General features: G+C 43.2%; 2 protein-coding genes across 10 annotated transcripts in view; both read right to left on the bottom strand.

Moving 5' to 3' along the window:
• Nucleotides 1–908: 908 nt before the first annotated feature.
• On the bottom strand, nt 909–18,783 carry LOC129857749 (peroxisomal targeting signal 1 receptor-like). Of its 8 annotated transcripts, XM_055926281.1 has the most exons (18): nt 18,385–18,783; nt 17,400–17,516; nt 16,125–16,281; nt 15,032–15,070; nt 14,746–14,866; nt 14,339–14,488; nt 14,102–14,186; nt 13,492–13,582; nt 12,958–13,080; nt 12,095–12,208; nt 11,507–11,590; nt 10,354–10,473; nt 9,202–9,345; nt 8,955–9,025; nt 5,692–5,904; nt 5,289–5,454; nt 2,972–3,129; nt 909–2,687 (listed from the first exon to the last, which is right to left on the bottom strand). In XM_055926281.1, the coding sequence occupies exons 3-18, from the start codon at nt 16,236–16,238 to the stop codon at nt 2,435–2,437; spliced, it is 2,046 nt and encodes a 681-aa protein (XP_055782256.1). In that variant the 5' UTR covers nt 16,239–16,281; nt 17,400–17,516; nt 18,385–18,783; the 3' UTR covers nt 909–2,434. The 8 variants fall into 8 exon arrangements, with proteins under 8 accessions (XP_055782256.1, XP_055782249.1, XP_055782250.1 ...); XM_055926274.1 differs by lacking the exon at nt 12,095–12,208 and having other exon boundaries at nt 18,385–18,779; XM_055926275.1 differs by lacking the exon at nt 12,095–12,208 and having other exon boundaries at nt 18,517–18,779.
• Nucleotides 18,784–19,131: 348 nt separating this feature from the next.
• Nucleotides 19,132–23,964, bottom strand: part of LOC129857748 (calsyntenin-3-like) — a 32,051-nt gene continuing 27,218 nt past the window's right edge. For both annotated transcript variants that reach the window (XM_055926271.1, XM_055926272.1), the window contains exons 15-19: nt 22,973–23,134; nt 22,216–22,361; nt 21,835–21,970; nt 21,331–21,515; nt 19,132–21,188 (exon numbers count right to left, since the gene is read on the bottom strand). In XM_055926271.1, the coding sequence (XP_055782246.1) occupies nt 21,045–21,188; nt 21,331–21,515; nt 21,835–21,970; nt 22,216–22,361; nt 22,973–23,134 (773 nt within the window). In that variant the 3' untranslated portion in view covers nt 19,132–21,044. The remainder of the gene's footprint in view (nt 21,189–21,330; nt 21,516–21,834; nt 21,971–22,215; nt 22,362–22,972; nt 23,135–23,964) is intronic.

The following is a 23,964-nucleotide window of genomic DNA, read 5'->3' as shown; positions in this document are numbered from 1 at the left end:
TCATCACTCCAGAGAACGCGTTTCCATTGCTCCAGAGTCCAATGGCGGTGAGTTTTACGCCACTCCAGCCGATGCTTAGCCTTGCACACAGTGATCTTAGGCTTGTGTGTGGCTGCTCAGCCATGGAAACCCATTTCATGAAGCTCCAGACGAACAGTCATTTTGCTGACGTTGCTTCCAGAGGCAGTTTGGAACACGGTAGTGAGTGTTGCAACCGAGGAGACGATTTTTACACAATAAGTGCGCTTCAGCGGTCCCGTTCTGAGCTTGTGTGGCCTACCACCTCCTGGCTGAGACGTTGTTACTCCTAGACATTTCCACTTCACAATAACAGCACTTACAGTTGACAGGTGCAGGTCAGAAATTTGACAAACTGACTTGTTGGAAAGGTGGCATCCTATGACAGTGCAACATTGAATGTCACTGAGCTCTTCAGTAAGGCCATTCTACTACCAATATTTGTATATGGAGATTGCATGGCTGTGTGCTCGAGTATCTCACCCATCAGCAACGAGTGTGGCTTAAATAGCCAAATCCACTAATTTGAAAGGGTGTCCACATACTTTTGTATATATAGTGTATTTAAAAGCCGAATACTTACCTTGTGAATACATATGTGAATGTACCTGCCCCGCCCAAACCCCCTTGTACTTACAAGTACTTGTCAACTTGTTGTATGCTACTTACTATTCATAGAAAGAGCTGGATACGTGCAAAACAAAGTAGTCTCTGTATCAGATACTCTTGGTTGAATTAACAAACTGTATTGACCATTTGCTTTTTCGTGCTGTAAAAGCAGCCTAATCCTGGGTCATTTTGGTCTATTTCGGTCTGCTATCCTGCAACTGGCCAAGGAAAATACAAATATGGGAAATTACTGCCCTTTCAAACATGAAAAGTAGACCTAATCAATGAGTCAGAGCTTTATTGCTGAATATCACATTAATAATCATTACAGTATGGTTAACTATTTGGAAAACAGTACAATAATTATAGTACAGACAATATGGCAAAAAAGCATTATTTTACAATTAAGCTAATTATTTTACAACAAGGGCATTTGTTTGAAGAAATAAGGGTTGAGGGAAGGAAGAAGTCCAAAGACACCTCTTTCAGTGTACCATCACCTTTACACTGATGTCATCCTCTGTCCAAAGCTGAGTCATTCATTATTGCACACTGTAGCAACAGAAAATGAAAACTAGCGCTTCTTGTCGGACAAATTCAGGTAGGTCCCTCCCCGTTCGCTTCCATTGGGTTCCTACTAGTGAATACGACTCTGGTGTGTACAACTCATGTCAGCAGTCTTTAATTTCTCTCAACTACTTCTTTGATTGATATGTCATTGATTGGACTGAGTACGAGTATAATTCATTCTCTGATCTCTATAAAATAACGGGGGGAAAACTAAAGACACTGTGGCCCTCAAGGACCGGAGTTCAGCACCCCTGCTCCAAAGCCAGATATCTATATTACTGTAATGATCTCTTTTCTACCTTCAGCAATTGATTCGGAATCAGTAAGCCAGCTTTACAACGTTTGAACTTCCTATTTTCAAGGGGGAATAAAAAAAGAAAAACAAAGATCCTCCAAACAAACAAGATCCTATCTTTTCTTTACATTACAGGAACATTCATCTCAACTTGATATTTTGCTCTACCATGTCTGTTTTATTCCCTCTGGAAAACCTAAGGTGCAAACTTTTCACTAGTATCCAATGTATACATCCATGGATCATAGGGCTGAATGAAACTAAGGGAGTCAAGTGGCTCCTCAGTTTCAATAGGCATGACGATGCCTCTGATTATGAGGGACACAACAAGAACATCCCTGCGCCCGTTGCTGAGGACCGAGGGGAGCGAACCAGACATCTGTGAACTAGTCTGGGTGCCAGTCTGTTTCTGCTTTGTGTCAAACATGATAATGAAAAAAGTAGGAACCAACTGGCAACCAGGCGATGTCAGAGTGATCAGGGGAGGAAATAGTATGTATTCAATACACCTGGTGTACACTGTGCATTTCCCTTGGTTGCTGAAAGACCCATCAAATGTCCTTCTCACCTCTCCTCCCTTTCGGCCTACTCTCCCCTTGTCACAGTTCATCATCCCTTTCTACCTGAAAGGATTGGATAGGTATCAGGGTTGGGGTCAGTTCCATTTCAATTCAGGAAGTAAACTGACCCAAACCCTGGTAGTTATAAGATGGCAGAAATGTTACGAAAGGAGCTACTTCCATGTTGTTTATACTTATCCAATCATTTCTGGTTTATATGAAGTGCCTATAGGGTTAGGGGGTTGTTTGTGGACAGGACCTCTTTCTCTCTCTCCTCATTTTCTCTCTCTACCTCTCCCAGACACCTTCCTCCCCTAAGTGCGCACTCACACACTATCAACTCTCCTCCTGCCCCTCTCCCTCCCTCGGCCCTCCCACACCTTCATTCCACCCCCGCTTCCCCCCCCCTCTGACAGAAGTAGGAGAGCAGCGTGTCGAGGTCTCGCCGGTCAGCCGCCGCGTATAGCGAGCTCTCTCCCATCATGCTTAAGGCCATGCGCAGGGTGGACCAGATGTTGTCGGACATCATGGTGGCTGCGGTGCTCCCCGGGCCCCGGCTGGCACTGACCTTCTCGCCCTCCCCCGACGCCTGACGCTGCAGGGACAGGGCTTCCAGGAAGTGCTCCACGGCCTCTCTGTAAACCAGGAAGAGAATAGGAGTCAAATTGAAATTGTCATTGTGGTGCATTCAATAGATTTTTATTAAGGCAAAAATAATTATATTGTGAACAAAGTCAATACATTATATAAAGTCCATTTCTACTCCTGGTATGACCTGAATCTACAACTTAACTTTGACAAACATAAGAAAGTACAGTGTTTTAAGTGGTTTTGAGCAAATATTTTAAAAATAAACATAGTGTGAATTTTTTTTGGACAAAGCGGTGCATCTCTGGCCACAAAAGGCTCTTCATCTCACCTGTGGGCTCCTAGGTTGACGCAGCTGATTCCCAGGTTGTACCGACTGCGGATGAAGCCTGGCTGCAGTTCAAGCGCCCTCCTATAGGCGGCAACAGCCTCCTCTGAGCGGCTTCCATTGGCAAGCGTGGCGCCCAGTTTATTCCACAGCAGATAGTCCTGAGAGAGAGGGAGACAGACAGAGAGGTCATGAGCTCCTGAATTAGTGTTGGATACATTTGGAGTTTTTCCACATAGACTTATACAGAAAACTACCCTCTGCATTACCTAAACACCAAATTGAAAAATTCTAACTTACAACCCTGATTTTGGACAAAATGACCTACAGCCAAGAATTAACCAGCAAACTTTCTAGCAAACCAACAATCAGCATAAGAAGCTCCGGAGAAACCTGAAAACACCACCCAACCTGCAACTGAGCGAGTAGATGTTCAGTCTGAAGCTACTTCTGAGGCCAAGAAGTAAAAGACATTATAGTAATCTCTAGATATCTTACTATACAGACTCAGGACAGACGTCCCGGCTGCAACGGCATTTGCACACTGTGAAGTGAAAGGTGTGAAAGCCAACAATGACAGCAGACCATCACAGCTTCCCCCACCCCTGTGCAGAGGCAATCACAAAACAGTACCCCCCGGGAAATTAAACATGAGAATGCACGAAACAGTACAAACAGAAGCTCCTTAAGGACAATCCAGAGACACTATTTGCTGACTCTTACAAACTGGGGATCATACACTTCTTTTTCCTCACATACATGGCACAGTTATCCTTCTGTTAAGAAAGAGGGTACGAGCAAAGGGTGAAAACTAAGAATAATGGACAATGAAGACCCTGACACTGACAAAGGTTATGTCAACCTGTACAGATCTGGAACAGTATTGGTGCACTATTGTTGCAGGGCAGCCTCAAACCGTTTTCAGCAGGACTTCTACACGATCAAAGAGAGAGCACAGCATAAGAAGCTCATCCTTGGACCACGCCCCCACCCCATAGGCGAGCAGCCCCAATAGGAGTGTCCCCTCCCCTAGACCTGAGAAAACCCAGGTCCCACAAATGCACTGCTCCTGCATTGATCTGAGGGAGAAATGGACCAAGCTGGAGATAAAGCTGGCGCAGCTCAAGGAGCTGTTCAGAACACTTGAGACAGCAAAGACCCAGACAACAATACCCCCTCAACAAGACCCAGAAGGAGGAGAGACAGCTGTCTGGATGAGGGAGACCAGTCTACCTCAGATCCACAGCACAGAAGGTAAAGACAAGAGTGAGAAAGAGAGAGAGAGAGAGAGTACATCAGTTAATTGAAACAAAAGGTGAGCTGATTAAAGTTGTTCAAGAGGGGGTAGTTGGTGTCTGTGAAAAAGGAAGGGCAATCACAGAAGCAGAAGGGGGTAACTGCTACATGTGACTAGGGATGGGTACTTTCAGAGAGAAAAAGAGTTTGAATAGGGAAAGAAAGTTAAAAAGGGGGGGGGGGTGTGGTTAGACATACCGTTTGAAGAGGAGGAAAGTAATAGACCCTTTTGGAATACCTAAAAATGCATTCCCCGGTCTCCTTCCTTTAAGTATATGACAGTCTATGATTAAAACAATGAGGTATGGTCCACAGATCTAATTGAATCTGAACAACCCTTTAACTGGAACAGAATAATATACTGTATATATATGAACTTTTGTTACTTTCTTTGCTTTCAGGCCCACAGGGAAAGGGTGGTACGGAGGGGTCTCTTGTCGTCTTAGGGAGGGCTTGCGGAGATTTATCAGGAATGTAAGGGGTGACTCGGGATGGATAGGTGGGAGGGGGACCGATAGGCAACTTCGGTTGCTGGATGGGAAGGGGTTGGAAACATGGTTTCCGGGTGGGTGGGGACATCTGTGTATGCATTTCTTTTATCGTTTTTGTACCTGTGACCCACAGTCTGAAAATAAAAAAAAAGGTTGATCACAATATTTTTTACAATGAGATGGACCCAATTGCTTTCAGGTAACCATTTAGCATACAGATCAGAAATGACTTCAAGGAAGCAAGCAAGGAAGGATGCATTCGGACACATTTGAATTGATCAACTTTATGCTGTTTAAATAAAATTAAGCTAATTATAATCAAGTGTGTTTATTCTCCAAACACACATGAACCACAGATTGTGGATAACCTACTAGTGTACCTGTGGTGTGACAGAGAGGGCTGCGGTGAAGGGGATAACCTGCTAGTGTACCTGTGGTGTGACAGAGAGGGCCGCAGTGAAGTGGATAACCTGCTAGTGTACCTGTGGTGTGACAGAGAGGGCCGCGGTGAAGTGGATAACCTACTAGTGTACCTGTGGTGTGACGGAGAGGGCTGCGGTGAAACAGTCCACGGCCTTGTCATACTCCCCGCTCAGATTGAAGAGGACTCCCAGGCCACACTGTAGCTGGGGGTCGACGCGGGCGGGGTCAGAGTTCGCCGCACTGAGGAACAGGGACTGCACCTCGGTAAACAAAGATCTGAGAGTGGGGGAGGAAGGAGGGAGGCACAGAGAAGGGAAAAAAGGAGGAGGGAGATGATTTAACAATTGTGATATTTTAAGCCAACATGTAGAATCCATGTTTCGTAACATAAACATGAGAAAATACAGAAGAATGTCCTGTATTTCATTTTGTGTTATATTGATTAGCAGTTATAAGTATATTCTGAATATACACGCACACCACATTCATACACAATGAAATAGGTCCACTCACTCCGGCAGCAGTGAGCCAAATCTCTCCCCCTCTCTGGTCCCTCTGTCCTTCTCACGCTCCCGTTCACTCTGCTCCAGGACTGGCCGGTACGCAGGGTTGTGCCTCAGCCAATCGCGAAGAGTCTCACAGGCCTGCCTGTGCAGCGATTCGTTGGTGAAACTGACGGCCAGTGCCATCAGAGCGGTCAGGTTGTCCTTCTTCAACTCTATGCATCTAACGGCGAGAGAAAAGGAGAGAGCAAGAGACAGAGAAAAAAAAGAGAGAGCAAGGTGAGAGAACCCGAGAAAATGTTGCGTCATCCAACACTGAGGCAACAAGTCGTCACAGGCATCATGTAACTTCGAGGACTTTCTATTTTGCACCCAAGTTCCTGCTTATCACAGCATCTTTGTATTCGAGCCACACATAAAACATGTTTTCATAAATCAAATAAGTACATACTTCATGACATACTCCTAATGTCACATAGGAGCTACGTCCCAAAAGGCACCCTTATTCTCTATATCAGGGTTGTCAAACATGCAAGCCAATTCAATGCGGTACTCAATCAAGGGTTTTTTATATTTTTACTATTTTCTACATTGTAGAATAATAGTGAAGACATCAAAACTATGAAATAAGACATATGGAATCATTTAGTAACCCAAAAAGTTTTAAACAAATCAAAATATATATTATATTTGAAATTCTTCAAAGTAGCCACCCTTTGCCTCGATGACAGATTTGCGAACACACAAACACACACACAGTTGAAGTAGGAAGTTTACATACACTTAGGTTGGAGTCATTAAAACTAATTTTTCAACCACTCCACAAATTTCTTGTTAACAAAGTATAGTTTTGGCATCTATTTTGTGCATGACACAAGTAATTTCCCCCACAAATGTTTACAGACAGATTCATTATCTTATAATTCACTGTGTATCACAATTCCAGTGGGTCAGAAGTTTACATACACTAAGATGACTGTGCCTTCAAACAGCTTGAAAAATTCCAGAAAATGATTTCATGGCTTTAGAAGCTTCTGATAGGCTAATTGACATCATTTGAGTCAATTGGAGGTGTATCTGTGGATGTATTTCAAGGCCTACCTTCAAACTCTGTGCCTCTTTGCTTGACATCATGCGAAAATCAAAAGAAAGCAGCCAAGATCTCAGATTTTTTTTTTTAGACCTCCACAAGTCTGCTTCATCCTTGGGAGCAATTTCCAAACGCCTGAAGGTACCACGTTCATCTGTGCAAACAATAGTAGGCAAGTATAAACACCATATAAACGCAGCCGTCATACCGCTCAGGAAGGAGACGCGTTCTGTCTCCTAGAGATGAACGTACTTTGGTGCGAAAAGTGCAAATCAATCCCAGAACAACAGCAAAGGACCTTGTGAAGATGCTAGAGGAAACAGGTACAAAAGTATCTATATCCACAGTAAAACAAGTCCTATATCGACATAACCTGAAAGGCCGCTCAGCAAGGAAGAAGCCACTGCTCCAAAACTGCCATAAAAAAAGCCAGACTACGGTTTGCAACTGCACATGGGGACAAAGATCGTACTTTTTGGAGAAATGTCCTCTAGTCTGATGAATCAAAAATAGAACTATTTGGCAATAATGACCATCGTTATGTTTGGAGGGAAAAGGGGGAGTTTGCAAGCCGAAGAACACCATCCCAACCGTAAAGCACCGGGGTGGCAGCGTCATGTTGTGGGGGTGGAAGGACTGGTGCACTTCACAAAATATATGGCATCATGAGGGAGGAAAATTATGTGGATATATTGAAGCAGCATCTCAAGACATCAGTCAGGAAGTTAAAGCTTGGTTGCAAATGGGTCTTCCAAATGGACAAGGACCCCAAGCATACTTCCAAAGTTGTGGCAAAATGGCTTAAGGACAACAAAGTTAAGGTATTGGAGTGGCCATCACAAAGCCCTGACCTCAGTCAAATAGAAAATTTGTAGGTAGGACTGGAGGAATGGGCCAAAGGAGGAATGGGCCAAAATTCAGCCAACTTATTGTGGGAAGCTTGTGGAAGGCTACCTAAAACGTTTTACCCAAGTTAAACAATTTAAAGGCAATGCTACAAAATACTAATTGAGTGTATGTAAACTTCTGACCCACTGGGAATGTGATGAAAGAAATAAAAGCTGAAATAAATCATTCTCTCTACTATTATTCTGACATTTCACCTTCTTAAAATAAAGTGATGGTCCTAACGGACCTAAGACAGGGAATTTTTACTTATTTTACTTTAAATGTCAGGAATTGTGAAAAACTGAGTTTAAATGTATTTGGCTAAGGTGTATGTAAACTTCCGACTTCAACTGCACATATACTTTAAAATGACTCAAACCAAATGGAAATGGTGTAGAAATTATACAGAACAAAAATAAAAAATTCAACATGTAAAGTGTTGGTCCCATGTTTCATTTTATACTTTAACTTTTGATACTGAAGTACATTTTAGCAATTACATTGATACTTGAGTATATTTCAAACCAAATACTGTTACTCAAGTAGAATTTTACTGTGTGACTCACTTTTACTTGTAATTTTCTATTAAGGTATCTTTACTTTTACTCAAGTATGACAATTGGGTACTTTTCCCACTACTGATCATTACACAGGTGCATGTTGTGCTGGGGACAATAAAAGGCCACTCTGAAATGTGCAGTTTTGTCACACAACACCACAGATGTCTCAAGTTGAGGGAGCATGCATTTGGCATACTGACAGCAGGAATGTCCACCAGAGCTTTTGCCAGAGAATTGAATGTTCATTTCTCAACCATGAGCTGCCTCCAATGCTGTTTTATAGAATTTGGCAGTATGTCCAACCTGCCTCACAACCGCAGCTCGCGTGTAACCAATCCCAGCCCAGGACCTCCACATCCGGCTTCTTCACCTGTGGGATCTCTGAGACCAGACACCCGGACAACTGATGAAACTGAGTTTTTTTTATCTGTAATAAACTAGTTCTGATTGGCAGGGCCTGGCTCCCAAGTGGGTGGGCCTATGCCCTCCTAGGCCCACACCCCTGCACAGTCATGTGAAATCCATAGATTAGGGCCCAATTTTTTTTTTTTAATTGACTGATTTCCTTATATGAACTGTAACCCCCAGGTCAACATGAGTTTGACACCCCTGCTCTATATAGTGCACTACTTTTGGCCAAAGCCCTATGGGTGCCCTATATAGGGAATAGGGTGCCACTTGGGATACACGGGGGACTTCTCTCCAGTTAGTGAGGCTGCTATTCAAACTCTTTACCTGCGGAGGGCACTGATGGCTGCAAACTCTTGTTCATTCTCTGCCTGACAGGTTCCCAGATATTGCCATGCCTAAAAAAAAAGAAGCAGGAAAAAAGTGTGAGAGTGCTTAGTTCTCTTTACCTCTTTACCCACATAATGCTAACAGGGTAGGAAAGAACCCCCTTAGTCGCCAGCGCTTGTTAGCCAGAAATAATTTCACCTTGAGATATTATTATATCAGAGTTATTAATTACTGAGTGTCTCACCAGCTGGTTGTCTGGTTCTCTCTGTACGGCGCTCTCAAACAGACGCACGGCCCCAGGGATGTCCCCTGCCTCCATCCTCCTCACCCCCTCAGCAAGGGGGTCCTGGTGGGATAGGTATGGGTTGTCCTCCTCAAACTGGTACCCCTGGAGGGGGTGAGAGAGCGAGGGAGGGAAAGAGAAAGGGAGGAAGAAATAAAGAGAGAGTTAAATCATGAACAGCAACTTAGCAAACAAGACAAGGCAGATTTTTTTTAGCCTGGACAGGTAGGAATGCTGAACATATTCATTGTGATCTAGAAGGCTAAACTTATCCTTAACTAAAAATGAACCCTTATTTTAACCAGCTAAGTTGACTGAGAACACATTCTCATTTACAGCAACAACCTGGGGAAGAGTTAGAGGGGAGAGGAGTGGGTTGGAAGCTGGGGTTGATTAGGTGGCCATGGACATCGGGGTTAACATCCCTACTCATTTAAAAAAAAAATGTTTATTTTTATTTTTTACCCCTTTTCCTCACCAATTTCGTGGTATCCAATTGGTAGTTACAGTCTTGTCCCATCGCTGCAACTCCCGTACGGACTCGGGAGAGACGAAGGTCGAGAGCCGTGCGTCCTCCGAAACACAACCCAACCAAGCCGAACTGCTTCTTAACACAATACCCACTTAACCCGGAAGCCAGCCGCACCAATGTGTCAGAGGAAACACTGTACACATGGCGAAAGTGTCAGCGTGCACTGCGCCCAGCCCACCACAGGAGTCGATAGTGCGCGATGGGACAAGGACATCCCTGCTGGCCAAACCCTCCCCCAACCCGTACGACGCTGTGCCAATTGTGCGTCGCCCCATGGGTCTCTCGGTCGTGGCCGGCTGCGACAGAGCCTGGACTCAAACCCAGAATCTCTAGTGGCACAGCTAGCACTGCAGTGCCTTAGACCACTGTGCCACTCTGGAGGCCAACATCCTTACTCTTATGATAAGTGCCATGGGATCTTTAGTGACCACAGAGAGTCAGAACACCCATACACTGAGTAATGTCCCCAATCACTGCCCTGGGGCATTGGGATATTTTTTTTTTTAGACCAGAGTACAGAATGCCTCCTACTGGCCCTCCAACACCACGTCCACAGGTGGATAGGAAGCTATGTCAAGTACCTTGTCGTAGGAGCTGCTGAGCATCTGGTCAAAATCGGAGAGCCAGGGGTGACTTTCTGCATCTCTCTTGGCCATCTCCTCCCACTCCTGCTGCAGCTTCTCCCAGAAGTCCACGTCGCTCTGATACAGAGGAACAATCACAATGTCAAAGTCAGGGGTCAAATGATGGGGGTGCTGGGCATCATCATCATACCAGTTGCTGTGGGAATCCCCCTAATGTTAACATTGGCATCCAATAAAAATAGTGGTTTGGACCAAAGGGCCAATGTGAACTTTGATAAAGGTTCTATATACACAGTGTACTTTAAGCCAATGATACATGGTAATTACCTGATGTGTGAAGTGAAAATGTGCAATGGCATTATTAGTACATGTAAAGAGCTTAATATATACTGAACAAAAATATAAACGCAACATGTAGTGTTGGTCCCATGTTTCATGATACTGAAATAAAAGATCCCAGAAACGTTCCATACGCACAAAAGGCTTATTTCTTTCAAACGTTGTGCAAAAACGTGTTTACATCCCTGTTAGTGAGCATGTCTCCCTCCTTTGCCAAGAAAATCCATCCACCTGACAGGTGTGGCTTATCAAGATGCTGATTAAACAGCATGATCATTACACAGGTGCACCTTGTGCTGGGGACAATAAAAGGCCACTAAAATGTGCAGTTGTGTCACACAATACAACAGATGTCTCAAGTTGAGGGAGCGTGCAATTTGCATGCTGACTGCAGGAATGTCCACCAGAGCTGTTGCCAGATAATTGAATGTTCATTTCTCTACCATAAGCCTTCTCTAACGTAATTTTAGAGAATTTGGCAGTACGTCCAACCGGCCTCACAACCGCTGACCACGTGTACCCACGCCAGACTAGGACCTCCACATTTGGCTTCTTCACCTGCGGGATCGTCTGAGGGGGTGCTTTGGAGTATTTCTGTTTGTAATAGAAGCCCTTTTGTGGGGAAAAACTCATTTTTATTGGCTGGGTCTGGCTCCTAAGAGGGAGGCCCACCCATAGCTGCACCCTTGCCCAGTTATGTGAATGTTAGGCCATAGGCTGGAATTATTCTTGATAGATACAATTTGGAAGATGTTTAAAAATACTTATGGTCATTATTCTGTTATCTTTCCTATTGTATCGTATCTCTTACCTCCACAGCAGCTTTAGCTTGCTGGAAATCTGGACCTGCTGTGGCGAACTCATCTACCCATGATTCCGCTGACTCCACTGAGACCTGAACAGGAAGGAAGAGGTAGCAATGGCAGATGTGGACACCAAGTTGTCCATAACTCTATAACAACACTTAAAGTGGGATGTTGAGGTTGTGACAGTAAAGGAGAAGCAGAACAAGATGGCGAAGAGGGGTGAAAGAGGAAGACAAGATAAAGGAATGGAAAGAAGCAAAACAAATCAGAGAACCACACCCATTCTCCCACTCCCTTTCTCCCCTACAATCTATACACCTCTAGTGCAGGTCGTCTTTACTACTTTTCTAAAAGTAATTGCTATAATCTAAATGCAAGTTTAAAATCAGCAAAAACAGTGCATCGTCCTTGGGTTTATACAAAGTGCTAAGAAACTACGGGAAAACCTACATGGGGCACAACATTCTGCCACTAAAAACAGCCATCAAACTACAGTAAAAAAGGCTGAAAAATATCAGCGCAACACAACTTTCTTGACAGAAAGCCGGTGGCGGAGCCACTGGGCAGTGTTGCCGTGGCGTCAGGGGTCCTACCTGCCTGACGACAGAAGCCCATTGATGTGCCTGTTTAGCCTTAGCTTTGGCAAGCTTCTGATCCCACTCTTGGGTTGTCAAGGGTAAAGTCCCTCCCCCAGTCTCCTCCAGGAACTATGGCAACCAGAGAGCGGAGAACGGGGGGAGGCATGATTGTTTTGTCGCAGGTGTGAGGGGTTGGGGGTGGATTTTTGTTTTGGGAGGGGTGAGGACGGAGGAGTTTTCATTTGATACAAATGAATGGGGGTTGTTAATCGAAGAAGGGGAAAGCCAAGAGTTCACGGCAGGGTCAAAGGGGGAAAAGTAGATGTCACAGTTAATGAGAACTCCTATGACTACATACTCAATGGTAAACACCAGGGCTGGGGTCTAATTCAGGAAGTGACTTGGAATTCAATTCATGATGAAAACAATACAAAAATGCCTATTATTATTTTTCAATCCCCTACCTGAATTGAAAAATGATTTGCCCCAACCCTGTCAACATACGACTTCACTTCACAAGGGGAACTGGAAGTCTGATTCAAGACGGGAACAGCTATGATAATTTTCATTGGCAGAAGTCGGCATATAGAAATCGCATGTATAGAAAGGACAATGCGCTCTTTTCCACAATAAATTATTTCTACATATACCTTTTCCAAATTATACATTGTACAGCTTAGTGCAAGGCTCACATACAGAAAAGTTCATGGCCATAACTTGGTTATGTAGTTAGTAACAGTTGCAGGGGTCTGCACCAAATACTGGGACGTGGGGGTGGGTCATGAGGCACAAAATGAGGAAGTTTGAGCCAAGATGGCTCCCTGTAGGTTGACAGTTGCACCCTTCCCCTTGTGTCTTCAATGGAAGTTGGCTCCTACCTGGTTGAGGTTGGAGGCCCAGTTCTGAGCCTCCTTGGCCTGAGCTCTATCTGTGTGCTGTTTGCCTGCTCTGTCCTCCACTGTGACACTGCCCTCGCCAATCTGCCTAATGAACCGCAGGAACTACAGTGCAACACAACAACAACAACATAACAATGACACAATAACCATTATGGCTATGGCTAATGGACCTAGACTGGTCATTAAATCAGTTTGTGCTTTAGCCAAATCCCAAATAATGACAGGGGAGTTGGATACCACACAAACAGTTCTGAAGACCAGGTTGTAAAGAGTCACTATGCTACTACGGTCCATCACTGCAAAATGCTTTCCCATGAAACATTTTGATGTCTAATTGACTACAAAGAAGTGTGTCTCACTAAACACTTCAAAAGAAACGGCTACAACTACAATGATCCTGTTATTACAAAGCTACATTACTTCGATTGGCAAAGAATGGGGAAAGGGTATGGGGATAGATATGTAGAAGAAAAAAAAAAGTATGAAACACACGCGACACGGAAACACACACACCTCAGTGTTCTGTAACTTGGGGTCATTGACCTTTGCGACCAGCTCATTGGCTGTTTGCTTCAGTTCGTCTCCTGGTAGGTACTCTTTCGTCCTATTGGATTGACAAACATTAACATCAAAGGGTTAATTTAAACAGCTAACTGAGTCTCAAACAGTGATCATTTTAAACAAGTGGGTTAAAGAGACAATGTACATTTTACATAATCACACTGTATCCTTGTAAATGTATTGTAATTTAAATGCATTGGATCTTTTCACAATACATATCCAACAAGGGTGGAATCAAAAGACGCTTTTGAATACCTAATTAAATGACTGCTACTTATTGGGTCAACGCATTACATACACAAACTAAACGACTGTTTGCGGGATTAACTGGTTTTCATTTTTTTTTCTTGACTTAGAGCTGTTATGGCCAAAGCCCTTATAAAGTGAACGCAATAACACAGAGTTCTGAGAGGACGACATCAAAGATTTTAAGACACGCTTAGCGGCTCAACATCACAATGGCACCATCTTCTCTGGAACGTTCTCAAGGTTTCTCAGAAGTTCACTGTATCCATCTACGTGTCCCTTGCTCTCCTCTTTTTCTCTGTCTCTCCATTATTACCATTCTTGCTCCCTCTCTCCCAGGTCTCCGAGCCATAGCTTCTCCTCTGACTGTTCCAGATACTCCTCTGCCCAACGCCCGGGATCTGAGAGAGAAGAAAGAGAAGAGAAAGAGGGGAGAAAGGGAAAGAGAGTAAGATACCAATTATTTCTCTACCTGCTAGAAATAGTGGCCACAAAGTACATTCAAACAAATGGTTGGCAATTGTGCCTACCATCGACATTCAAAAAAATGTACCTGTGCCATCGGTGATGAACTCTCTGGTCCAATCAGCGTCCGCCGGGTCTCCAAGTCCCGCCTGCCCTGAAGAGGCGGTGGCGGCATCTGCTCCCGACAGAAACTCAGACGTCCAATCACCAGACAGGGCCAACGCAGCCACACCCGGAGCTACGGACAGGACAGGAGGGAAAGGATGTTGTTTTCTTTACACATTGGCAAAAAAGTGTGTTTTTCAGTCCAAGTACTTGGATGGAAGGTACAGGAAAACGTAATAAAGGTGTCTTGAAGTGTCAACATATGTTCTAAAGCCTGTGGGGTAACAATATGGAAGTGCTGCCGGGCAGGCACACTGCATATCTATAATGGTGTTGCTTCTGCTGCGTTGGAGAGTATAATATGGTATTCTATTACTGCTGTGTGTGTACCTTTCTGTGGAGCCTGTCTGTAGCTCTGCTGATCGATCTGCTGCATTTCCTCCAGTAACTGGCCCATGTCAAAGCTGTGAGGGGGCCGTGGAGGCGCCTGCTGCATGAACTCATTCACCAACTGGACACACACACATGCAGAACAGGACATCAAACGCAAGCCTATTCAATGACGATTAACAAACCTCACATGAATGAAACGTGTTTTCATATTCCTTTTTTAGAATATGCAGACAAAGCACAACAGTTCGAATCAATAGGACTGGGAAGGTAATATGAGACTGACCTCTTCTTCTGTTGCAATTTCAATGGGTGTAGGGGGAATCTAGGAGAAAAAGAGGGATGAAAGTGATACTGTGAGATATATTTGTGAAAGCTATAGTACAACTAAGTTGTATGGTCCAAACAAACTATGATGTATGAACTCGTTCAAGTATGGGTAGATGGTTCCAGGGCTCTAAAGTGCGACAAAGTTTGTGTGCGAGACCAAGAGTTTTATTTTGGGAGCTCTACGCGACTAGAAAAGAAAGCTCCAAGATAATAGTTGTGGCAATAAGGCTTCGCTGTACTGTTGTTTCAGAGTGCCTAAGAGAGAAAAAAACGAGTGCAGATTCGATCATGTCATGGTTGCTCCGTTACTACAGCTTGTTCATAGCCCAACCGAGTCAAAAGATCTGACCCATATTACAGGCACAACATTTTTATCTTCCTGCAGCGAATCACCGGGACCACATTTTACATTCATAAACCATGTTGTGGGCCGTTCGAAAACTACTCGCATGTCGTTAACCATTTGTTTACACTTTGTTCATTCATGTTTCCTGATTGGCTAGCTAGCTAACAAACCGGTAACTTTACCAATATCTCCAAATATTTGGGGGCACAGAAAGAAAGGAAAAGGCATAGCTTCTTCAGGAGATCGATGATCATAGAAATCACAGACCTGATGTTTTTAAAGAGAAAGTGTACAATTTTAAATGTAATGCATCTCAATATGAAAATAGAGCTTTTACACAATGTAGAAGCCTAATATTCCGCAAATGACTTGGTAATTTCAATTTAACTTTTATAATAAACAAATGTATTTTACAGTGTTACATATTACTTTATAGGGCACAACATGTGCTTAAAGTAGACAGAATTCATAAAGACTTAATCTCAATAATTTTTTCATGGTGCGCATAAATTTCATGTCATGCTCCTAAATGTAAAAAAATTGGGAGCACCAATTTGAACTGGATGGGCCCCACCGTTGACCAGGGAAAATAGCTATCAATGCAACATGGCCAATAACAAACTAAGAATATAACAAACAGAACATGGATTACTTTACATATTCCATACATTCTTTATTCTAATTTCTACCGGTGACTACTCACAGTTGGTGTTGACCTGTGCCTCCAAGCACCTCCCTCCTGGGTCATGTGACCAGTCAGCTTCATGAGGGGATTGGCACCCCCGCACTCCCCTTCCACCAGCTCCCGCATCGCCATGGCAACACCGGGCAGCGGTGTATCCAATCAGACCACCTTAGAGCTGAAGAGAGGAATAAGTGAAATAAAACATTGACTTATCGATTAGACGATGGATTTTATTTGTACATTTCAAATCTAATTAACTCAGTTTGATAATGTCACATTCAGGATCCTGCCTGGGTGCCAGACTCTTTCTGCATTCATTGAGGTGCCTAACAAGACAACAAATGTGAGCTATTAAGCAGAGATAGACCGGCACCAACACTATTCATGGTCCCATGCAAGACAGCTCAAGATAAACCATTTGAATACAAAGACGGTGTACCAGTACCAAGAAAAACATAAGAAAAAAATGTGGATGTCCGCTCACTGTTGGGAAGTCATTTACCTTCCTACTACAGCTAGGCTATCCTTTTCTCCAGCTCCTGTGCTGTGTTTGGGTGTGCGTCATCACTCTCTTTTCAACCTTTTACATCAATCAAAGCAACATGAGAGAGCTGTTTGAGAGATATGGAGATCTATTTGAGGATGAGAGGGCTAGCCAGGCCAAATTGAAATCTCATCCCAAGTGCCCAATGTCTCATAGTCCTCTCCTAATCTAACATGCTCTATCGGTTGCCTTTTAACACACACACACACACACACACACACACACACACACACACACACACACACACACACACACACACACACACACACCGAGGATACCAAGAATGGCTCCACAACAGGACTGAGTGAGAATAGCCTAGAGCTTCACTTTCCCTCTTCCGACTGGCTTTCAGTCTTTAACTCACTCTTTAAATACACACCTGGCCCTTTAAGTGAAAGAAAACATTCACGGGTGACAACCAACAGTCAAAGCAACTCCCTCTACTGCAAAGCTGTAGTAATATTCCCCAATCCACAGTCCTCTCCCCCACAACAGTGTGTCAATGCAATCAAATGTCGGAGAGAGAGACGAACCTGCTGTTCACATAGCTGACCTACTATCTAGGCCAACAACAGACGAGCACAGATAGTGGCTTACTCAACTTCACTAAACCTCTCAGACAAATACAATAATGACAATTTCTATAATGCAGTCAGCCCTGGAGCTGAGAAGTTAAGACATGCCCATTTCCACCATCTTACTACAATACAAAAAGTAACAGCACCACACACAACTGCAGGTAATCTTACCGAAAATAAGGGGAGACAACACTGTACCCTGTCCACAGGTGGTCCAGTAGCTATACTAGGGTTTAGATTTAAGGATTTCTTTCCGCTGACCCAAACAGATGCTGTACGATTAGGGCCCTGGTAAGAGGATTATAGACAGATATTAATAAACACTGTCTCTCACACACACACACACACACACACACACACACACACACACACACACAGTGCAATACCGTGGACAGAAGAGACAGTCTTAATGAATATGCATGGTCCCAAAATGAGTGAATGTGTCTGGGTTTAATTCAGTTAGTAGGTATTCCTAGTGAGGTGTCATACTTTGCACTGTATGACAGCATGCTGTAGCTATATTGGCTCTACAGAAAAATATAGGTTAACTTCTCAAGTTGAGACTGACAGCATGAAAATGTTATTTAGGTATGATGCTTTCTCAAGTTGAAAACATAAGGTTAGTATTGCAATACTTTTACCTGAAAAACACCAGTTGAGAATTCAAGGAGCACCATAAAATTAACCATTGCCATCATATAGGCAGTAGGTACTATATCTACTATATACTATACTAACTAGCTACTATACTGCAAACCTCCTACTACTACACCATGTCAATAGTTCATGCACAGACGTTAAGGGTGAGGCATGTCCTAGCCAAGTTTAGATTTATATGGTCACATTACATAAATGAATGTCCTCCCAACTAGCACTGTAACGTTAAACATTGACTTTACATAATATATGTACTGTACGCTAGCTAGCTAGCTAGCTAACGTATCTACAGTGTGTAGTGGCTGTAGCTAGCTAATTATGGTTAGTTAGAGAGCGTTGAGCTTGCAAAATACATTCAGTAAAAGATTGAAAGCTAACTAACTACGTGGCTAGCTAGCTACCTGTTTGCCACAATGCATGTTGATGACCAAATGTTAGCAATTTAGCTACAAAAATGTGACAGACCATTATTCGATTGATAGCATAATGTTCTACTCACCACCACCTACTACTACTACTGACTGTAGACCTTCCTACTATCCTCTTCTCCTAAGTGTCTGCTTACAATATAATAAATAGCTGGCAATTCAAGCATCCAGCGAAGCTACTGAGTGTGAAAGTAAATCTTTACCCGTGTTTATTAACGCGTGTCTCTTTATTTACCTCTTGCTCTTTCCCCCATGACCCACAAAAAACCTACACAGACGCACAGCTAATCCTGCAAGTCGTATTCTCAAACAGCATCGACGTAGACCTTAAATGACAGACAATACGGAATGTGCGCAGAACGAGTTTATGCGTGTGTAAACGCTGCAAATCGATGTTGCCATTTATGCCTACGAATATTGTAACATTCTAAAAATGTTCGATTAAGTTGCAATCTTTGGCTACATTTGGTGAAACACTGTAACGAAAGGCGCGTAACGTTGACCTTGATTGACAGTGGGTGAAGTACGCAAAGGGACAGCAAGGTTTGCGTATTTTATTGCGCAAGGTATGAATGAATTACAAAGTCCAACAAATTTGTTCTGCTTTGTGGCAACATAATTTTCTGTCTCAAACTCAAAACCCCTAATTCTCATTATCTCAGGAGAGGAACGAAAATATTATCTGGTTATTCCTGATATATGTAGACTTTTACCAAGGAACTTATCTATTCTCTCAAACCATCCAAAAAGTGCTCAGAAGATGGTGATAATGAAATATTTTCAAATTGATTATTTACTTTAAAAAAACAGGCAGCATATAGACGTCATCGGAGTGTTTTATTATGAACTTTGAAATGTTTTCAGACAGTTATCAATAACAATAATCGTCATAATCCATGTTATCATTGTATCAATAATTACAGTTAATGTCCCAATAGTAACCATAGTAATAATATAAGTAATTCATGAAATTTGTATTCCATTTTTAATATTACACTGAAAAACAGGCTTTATTTACTGACAGGTTTATCACTGCACATTGAAACACAGACAGACAGCAATAAACACAAAGGGAGGAAGTGAGGGAGGGTGAAGGAGGGATGGAGGGAGGAGGTACATTCAATAGACCAAAGAGATGGTGGGGACCGGCGTGAAAAGAAAAAGACGAGGGGGAGAGAGGAGATAAGGAAGATAGAACGATTTAAGAATATTCTAAAGGAGGTGTGAAAGAAGGAAGAAGTGAGAGCGAGAGGGGTGACATAGTAGGTATTTATCACAATGTCCCCTCCATTTACTGTGATTCAGATATGAACAAGATTTTAAATTACAACAATTCAACACACGAATGAATACACTCATCAAGCCAGGAATCATCATCCTTATTACTACTACTATTATTATTACTCTGTATGCTGATGGTGTAACCTTTAAAAATATACAACAGCTGGTCAAATGATAAAACATTGTAATTGGTAATAAATAATATGTATATGCAGCTCCCTCTTTAAGAGTACAGACAGAGAGCAAGCGTTGACTGCAATAATAATAACAATAATTGTATGTACAGAAAATGTAATACAATCAAAACTGCCCGAGCTGAGCTGACATTCTGGATACAGCGGGTGTTGTGGTGTGTGTGTCGTTGTTATAGTGAGGTTGTTACGAGAGCGGTGGGTGGTGAAAGTGCAATTTACATTTACATTTAAGTCATTTAGCAGACGCTCTTATCCAGAGCGACTTACAAATTGGTCACAATGGGCTGGGGTCGCTCAGTCGAGTCACTGGGGTTGTGGTAAGGGTCAGAGGTTACTCTATGCCCGTATCGGCAGCCTGTTTGGTTGTCTTGCAAAAACATACAATGAAAGGGATCTACCAACCAATACAATTTAACATTTAAAAGTCTACCCTGACAAAAGGAAAGTCCTGAAAATGTACACTTTTGCATGTACAATTTATTTGATCTAATTTAGCACATCACATACAGTATGTGAAGCACAGCGTACATAGTATGTAAAAGTCTGTTAGAACCCTATAATTTTATGTTTTTCTATATTAGGGTTACTATAAATGTGGATCTGATCTGGAGTCAGATCTGGTGGGGAGGGTGTTCGTGTTTTTGGAAGTTGAGGAATGTATAGAGAGAGAAGGAGTGAGAGAGAGAGAGAGAGAGAGAGAGAGATTGTGCAGCAAAAAGACGACTAGATTAAATCTAGAGGTGTGTGGGATAGCGTCAGGATCAGGGCTTGTGTCTATGTGTGAGGGGCCGACACGAGGCTGTGTGTGAATCGATTGCTTCAATATTCATTTTGTGTGGTGGGCAAATGTGTCTGAAGTGTGATATAGAGATAATAAGACATATACAATCTTAACTTTACAACTAAGTTATGTAGCCTCGGTCCGGCCTGTGTCACACAGACTTCCCGGACAATGTCAATTCCCTGTGAGTTAGGAATTAGTGCACCACATACAATTTTTGATGGTTGTTTTGGTCAGGCGGTTAGAGTATACTGTATATATTGTACCGTAGAACATTTACGTGGTGAAACATTCAATGCACTGTTATTGGCTATGATGTTGTGGTAATACAGTGTTTGTTGCTGTACGTTTACATTCCATAGACTAGAGGTGTCAGCAGTTTTTAATATTTAAAAGCGTTAAGAGTGTGTGAGTGGCGAGCCGTTTTGTGGTCTCCATAGAAATGGGTGCGTCCAGAGAGAGAAAGACGATTGGCTTAGTAGCGACGGGGGTTGCCGTCTCTGCACTCTTTCTTGATGATGATTCGCTGGTCGTCGTTGGCGTCATCAGGCGACTCCACCACTTCCTCGTCCTCCTCACCTTCAGTGTCAGCTGAGATGCCCATACGAGACTCATAGGACTGAGAGAGACAGAGGAAGAGAAAGAAGTGATCAAATAATCATTAAAATCGTCTCTACTCTTACACCAAACTCAAAACTTCCACACTGAAATGAATAAATAAAAATATATTCTATTCCGCAAAAACACAGTTAGATCTTTACCTCCATGGGGTTGACAATGATGGTGAGGGCAGAGTCATCCCATTGGCCGCTGTCCTCCTTACACCCTCCCCTGGCGCCCTCGCCACGACGGTGGATGGAGCGGATTCGAAACACTCCCAGGATCACCATGACAACCAGGAAGCCCACGCACACCATGATGATGACTGTGGCTGCTCCTGGCACCACTGTCAGAGGAAAATAAGAGTTTTATATGAACATTTCAGCCACCATCCTGTCATTAATGTCAGTGACACTGACATCTTGTGGTGAAAATTAACCTGAGATTTTTTGTATTTTGAATCTCTATTTTGAGAGTGAATAGGTGATTTCCCAATATAAACAAAAGGGGATGGTAGAGTTACCGTCTATCTGTTTTTATGTGTCTGGATTTAACATTGAGCAAAACGCATGTACTCAGGAATATAGAGCATAGTTCTCCTGTAAAAGGTCAATCAAGCGAAAAAGGTTGACATTAATACGGAGGTAAATAAAGTGTGTATAAACCTGAGTTGCGGTGGGGGTTAGGCAGGGTGTGTCCGCTCAGCTCCCCAGAGTGATGAGACGGGTGAAGGAACTGCTGCTGGGAGGCCAGGAGGTGAGACGGGTGGTACAGACTGTCCAGGGAGTGCAGGAAGTTCACCTGAGAGCAAGAATGGATGAATATTTGGATGGACAGACAGAGTGAGTAAAAGAGATAAAAAAAGAAAAAGAAGCCTTGTCACAGAACCTCTTACTAACTGAGCTAATGTGGTGCTCTCTCTCTACCCACTAAATGCTAGTTTAAAAACACTTAGCTAGTGCCCTGGTATTGTACACCCCATTGAAGCTTATTTGCCAACCCATTTTGGGTTAATTACAGCCTCTATTGTCAGTTAGATTAGTTACCTCCAGTGTGAGCTCGTTGCTGGTGTATCTGCCATTCATCTCGGAGCAGGACAGACGGAACCGCCTCTCAAAGCGGGCCGAGCCTTTAGCCAGCCGGTAACGGACAGACCGAAGGACATCCTCATACACGGAGATGGACTCCGCTCCTAACACACAGAGAGAGAGAGAGAGAGAAAGAGAGAGATGAGAGGTGGAGAGTAGGAAGTTTAGTGGCAGTTCAACACAATAAGACAAAAAGATAATGCTACAGTTTGTGAACGTGAAACAGAGGTGCGATGCAATATGCAACATATTGTCACTTCAAAATCCCAACTAATCGCACCATGCTGAATGTCACTGTGGGAAGTAAATGAAGCGCTTCAGCACACAGACTATCCATCTGGTGCAGTTTTCCCAAACTTCTGTTTGAGAGATTTTCTTAGTTTTTCTTTGGAATTAAAGACCATACTTCTAGCCTCACTAGCATTGAATTTATCAAAAGGTGCATTTCAGTAGCTGGTGCAGGGTTCCTCACTCCATGGCACAAGTGGGGGGGTGAGCCTTTCCTTTTTAGTCCTCTATTGCTCCTATATTGTTCCCGCAAGCAAGGGGGGAGCCTGATGACATCAGAGTGCACCCATCAGACCAACTCCTTGATTTACATTTTTTTTTACCCCTACGTATTTATAACTGGGATATCGTTTTTCAACGGGAACAGTTTAAATCACAGCTAAAGTGGGCCTTTAAAATAAAAGCAAATAGGGGAAATGAGCGGTACCTGTGATGGCGATGTAAGCAGTGGTGTTGATTATCTCCAAACCCCTCTCTCTCAGGGCATCCATGTCCACCAGGAGCTCCTCCCTCTCTGGGTTTAGCTCCTCCCCCAGGGGCTGGACCTCACAGCCGTCCAGAGTGTGGGCCACGGCATCTGACATCAGAGCTGGGGGTCCAGGGGTAAGAGAGATGAATGGAGGAGAGAATGAGGTGAGAGAGGGAGAACAAAAGATGGAAAGAGTGGAAAGGCAGAGTGCAAAGCAGAGAAAAAAAGGAAGGGAGAGCAACAGAAAGCAGACAGTTAAAAGGAACAATTTTGTGGAGACAGAAAAGTACAGTTGAAGTCAGAAGTTTAGCCAAATGCATTTAAAAACTCAGTTTTTCACAATTCCTGACATTTAATCAGAGTACAAATTCCCTCTTAGGTAAGTTAGGATCACCACTTTATTTTAAGAAGGTGAAATGGCAGAGTATTAGTAGAGAGAATGATTTATTTCAGCTTTAATTTCTTTAATCACATTCCCAGTGGGTCAGAAGTTTACATAGACTCAATTAGTATTTGCTAGCATTGCCTTTAAATTGCTTAACTTGGGTCAAACATTTCAGGTAGCCTACCACAAGCTTCCCACAATAAGTTGGGTGAATTTTGGCCCATTCCTCCTGACAGAGCTGGTGTAACTGAGTCAGGTTTGTGGGCCTCCTTGATCGCACACGCTTTTTCAGTTCTGCCCACAAATCTTCAATAGGATTGAGGTCAGGGCTTTGTGATGGCCACTCCAATACCTTGACTTTGTTGCCCTTAAGCCATTTTGCCACAACTTTTGAAGTATGCTTGGGGTCATTGTCTATTTGGAAGACCCATTTGTGACCAAGCTTTAACTTCCTGACTGATGTCTTGAGACGTTGCTTCAATATATCCACAAAATGTTCCTTCAACACGATGCCATCTATTTTGTGAAGTACACCAGTCTCTCCTGCAGCAAAGCACCCCCACAA

The sequence above is a fragment of the Salvelinus fontinalis genome, chromosome 6 (assembly GCF_029448725.1).
Source record: "Salvelinus fontinalis isolate EN_2023a chromosome 6, ASM2944872v1, whole genome shotgun sequence".
In the NCBI taxonomy this organism is placed as follows: Eukaryota; Metazoa; Chordata; class Actinopteri; order Salmoniformes; family Salmonidae; genus Salvelinus; species Salvelinus fontinalis.
This window is presented reverse-complemented; position numbering and strand designations above follow the sequence as displayed.

What these genes read in the sequence shown, in the direction of transcription:
- LOC129857749 (XM_055926281.1), bottom strand. Translation starts at nt 16,238, where the DNA reads ATGGCGATGCGGGAGCTGGTGGAAGGGGAGTGCGGGGGTGCCAATCCC. An exon ending in GGAGAGAGGGAGCAAGAATG is followed by an intron (nt 13,583 to 14,101) that starts GTAATAATGGAG and finishes TCAATCCAATAG; the next exon opens with GACGAAAGAGTACCTACCAG. An exon ending in GGGCCTCCAACCTCAACCAG is followed by an intron (nt 12,209 to 12,957) that starts GTAGGAGCCAAC and finishes TGGTTGCCATAG; the next exon opens with TTCCTGGAGGAGACTGGGGG.